A 2,503-nucleotide genomic window follows, 5' to 3' on the forward strand; every position below is an offset into this window, starting at 1 on the left:
GCTGTGTCAGATTCTGGAGCATTTGGGGTATCCATCAGATCCTCAGTTGGAGCGCAAGCGTATATGCCGAGAGGTATTTACTCTCGACAAGTGGACCAATATGACAGCATATAGAGCTGAGCAGCCAGAGCTCCCACAGCCAGCTAAGATACCAGCTGCCAGGAGAGCATCTCCAGATCATATACCTGAGGGAATACCCATTGCTTCTCCTACCATATCCAGAGCCCCTCTAGTTACTCCAGCCTCATAAGAGCCCTCTGCTTCAGCTGAGCCAAGGATGGCCATTCCCATTTCAGAGTATAGAGATTTATGCCGCATACTGCAGTCCCTGACCGCGTCTCAGAGCAGCCTTGCTCAGGAGATGGCAGCTATTCGAGCTCACCAGGAGCAGATGTTGACCAACCAGGCTCAACACACTGCCATCTTGAGGCAGCTCCAGCATCATCTCGGTCTTCCATCAGCTACTGAGCATCTCACCCCCACCGCTGCAGTGCCACACTCACAGGCCACATGCCCCTCCTGAATTAGCTACTGAAGAGGCAGAGCCATCTGCCTAAGCCATCAACTCCAGCATCATCCACCCATTTGATTATTTATATATCTACTATATATTTCTTTTATGTATTTCATTTTTGTTAGTCTTTTATGAAATCCCATCATTTTGATATCATATATGGGGATTACTTGTATTGCTTTCTTTCCGATTGTACTCACATGAATTAAAGTAATACAAGTCTAGCATTTTTTGTTAACTCTTAGAATTAATTTATTCTTATTTCTTTTACTCACATCTTTTATTCTTTTTGAAACATGTGGTTTCTCCAATTAGTATTCGAAATTGATATCACTCAGGAGGTACCACTTCCTCCCTATAATTTCAATCACCCATATCACATTGGGGACAATGCTCAACTTGGTTGGGAAGGGGGGGGGGGGGGGGGGGGGGTGGGGGAGAAATGAGGAAGGAAGTATGCATGCTAAGTTATTTTGGTAATTCAGTTATGTTAGTAAATTAGTTGTAGTTTTTTACTTTTTACTCTAATCTCCATGGATTATGAGGAAAAATTTTCAAATCAAAATAGGAGAAACTGAACATTTGCTTTTCACTTGACTTAGAATTTGGATTATGCTTACTAAAGTGGTTCAATTGTTGAAGCTTATATTGAAATCAAGTTTAGTTCTTCCACTTTAAGTTATCCACACACTGTGCACAATAGATTCTGATTATAAGATGAAAAACTATTTCCCTCTTGACTTAGCAAAATTTTGGGGCTTGGTACCTTTGACCTCATTTAATAATGTTGAGACACCTTATGAAAGGCTAATGAGCCTTTGAAAAAAAGAAAGCAAAATGTTTGCTTGCCTTGAAACCCGAGCAAGGTTTGAGGGGTATATGGTGAAAATCTTTAAAACCTGGTGCCCTAAGCCTTAATTGGTTGGGAGTCACCGACCTCAATGCTTGTTACAAGGGTGGATAGGTGGAGTCAGCATATAGTAGGTGCTTGGGTATTAAAAATTCATTCTCAAAAGTCCGGGGTGAAATCCGAGGAGTTAGTGTTGAAAAATCCTTAAAGCTTGATGCCCTAAACCTTAATGGGTTGGGAGTCATCGATGGACTCCCGTTACATGGACAATTCAGAAAAGAATACCCCTTAAGCCTTGTACCTTTAAAAAAAACAAAAAAAGTGTGTCCTCAGCCTAGTGAATTTGGTCAGTTTGCTAAGTGTTAAAAAGAGATAGGTTGGGGGGAGAGATTAGTTTAGCATACTATATTCGGAAGCTATCAACTTACACATAGATTTTGTGGAAGATAAAGTTTGGTTCTTTGGAAGTGAAAATGATTTTAAAACTTCAATTTGCATAATGCATTCCCTTGATCAATAGTGTTTAGTAAAGTTTTTGATAACTCTTGTGAAATTTGAGTTTATATTTCTTTAATGTTCCATGTGAGAGTTAGATCATCATGCCACTTAAATTTTTTTTGAAGTAATCAGCATGATGTAGTAAATTATAATATTATTTATTTTTATTTTTCTCTTCTTCATTGCTAAGGGACTAGCAATATGTCGATTGGGGGGAGTGATTACTACTCAAAACATGTTATTTTGTGGCTTGTAATTAGCTCTTTTAAACACCTTTGAGTAGTAATTATTACCTTTTAACTCAATTGGCATGTTAAGGACCCTTGAATCGTTTCTAATCAAATTGTGTTAAGTTTTGTGTTTTTGATAGCTTTTTGCTCACCAAAGCAATTTAAGAATGAGGGAGAGCTGTATATAGTTCATGGAAAAGCTTTTAGAAGCCCAAATTCATGAAGAAACCAAGCTTTGGAGCCTTATAGTCCTTTGCCTTAGTCGTTCAAAGTATGCAAGGAAAAATCAATGGAGGAGGAAAACAGAGTGAAGAAAATAGAGGACAACAACTTCAGTGCCTTCCTTCGCACTTTTGGAGCACTTCCAAAGTCCATTTTCTACATGCTATATGTCGTTTCAAATCTTAGGAA

At 38.8% G+C, this 2,503-nt stretch overlaps 1 protein-coding gene across 1 annotated transcript in view; it reads left to right on the plus strand.

Moving 5' to 3' along the window:
• The first annotated feature begins 277 nt into the window (after positions 1-277).
• LOC117915179 (bet1-like SNARE 1-1) overlaps positions 278-2,503 on the plus strand; it is a 5,947-nt gene continuing 3,721 nt past the window's right edge. Inside the window, exon 1 of the mRNA XM_034830747.1 lies at positions 278-505. Within this exon, the coding sequence (XP_034686638.1) occupies positions 278-505 (228 nt within the window). The remainder of the gene's footprint in view (positions 506-2,503) is intronic.

Source organism: Vitis riparia, chromosome 5 (assembly GCF_004353265.1).
Source record: "Vitis riparia cultivar Riparia Gloire de Montpellier isolate 1030 chromosome 5, EGFV_Vit.rip_1.0, whole genome shotgun sequence".
Taxonomy (NCBI): domain Eukaryota; kingdom Viridiplantae; phylum Streptophyta; class Magnoliopsida; order Vitales; family Vitaceae; genus Vitis; species Vitis riparia.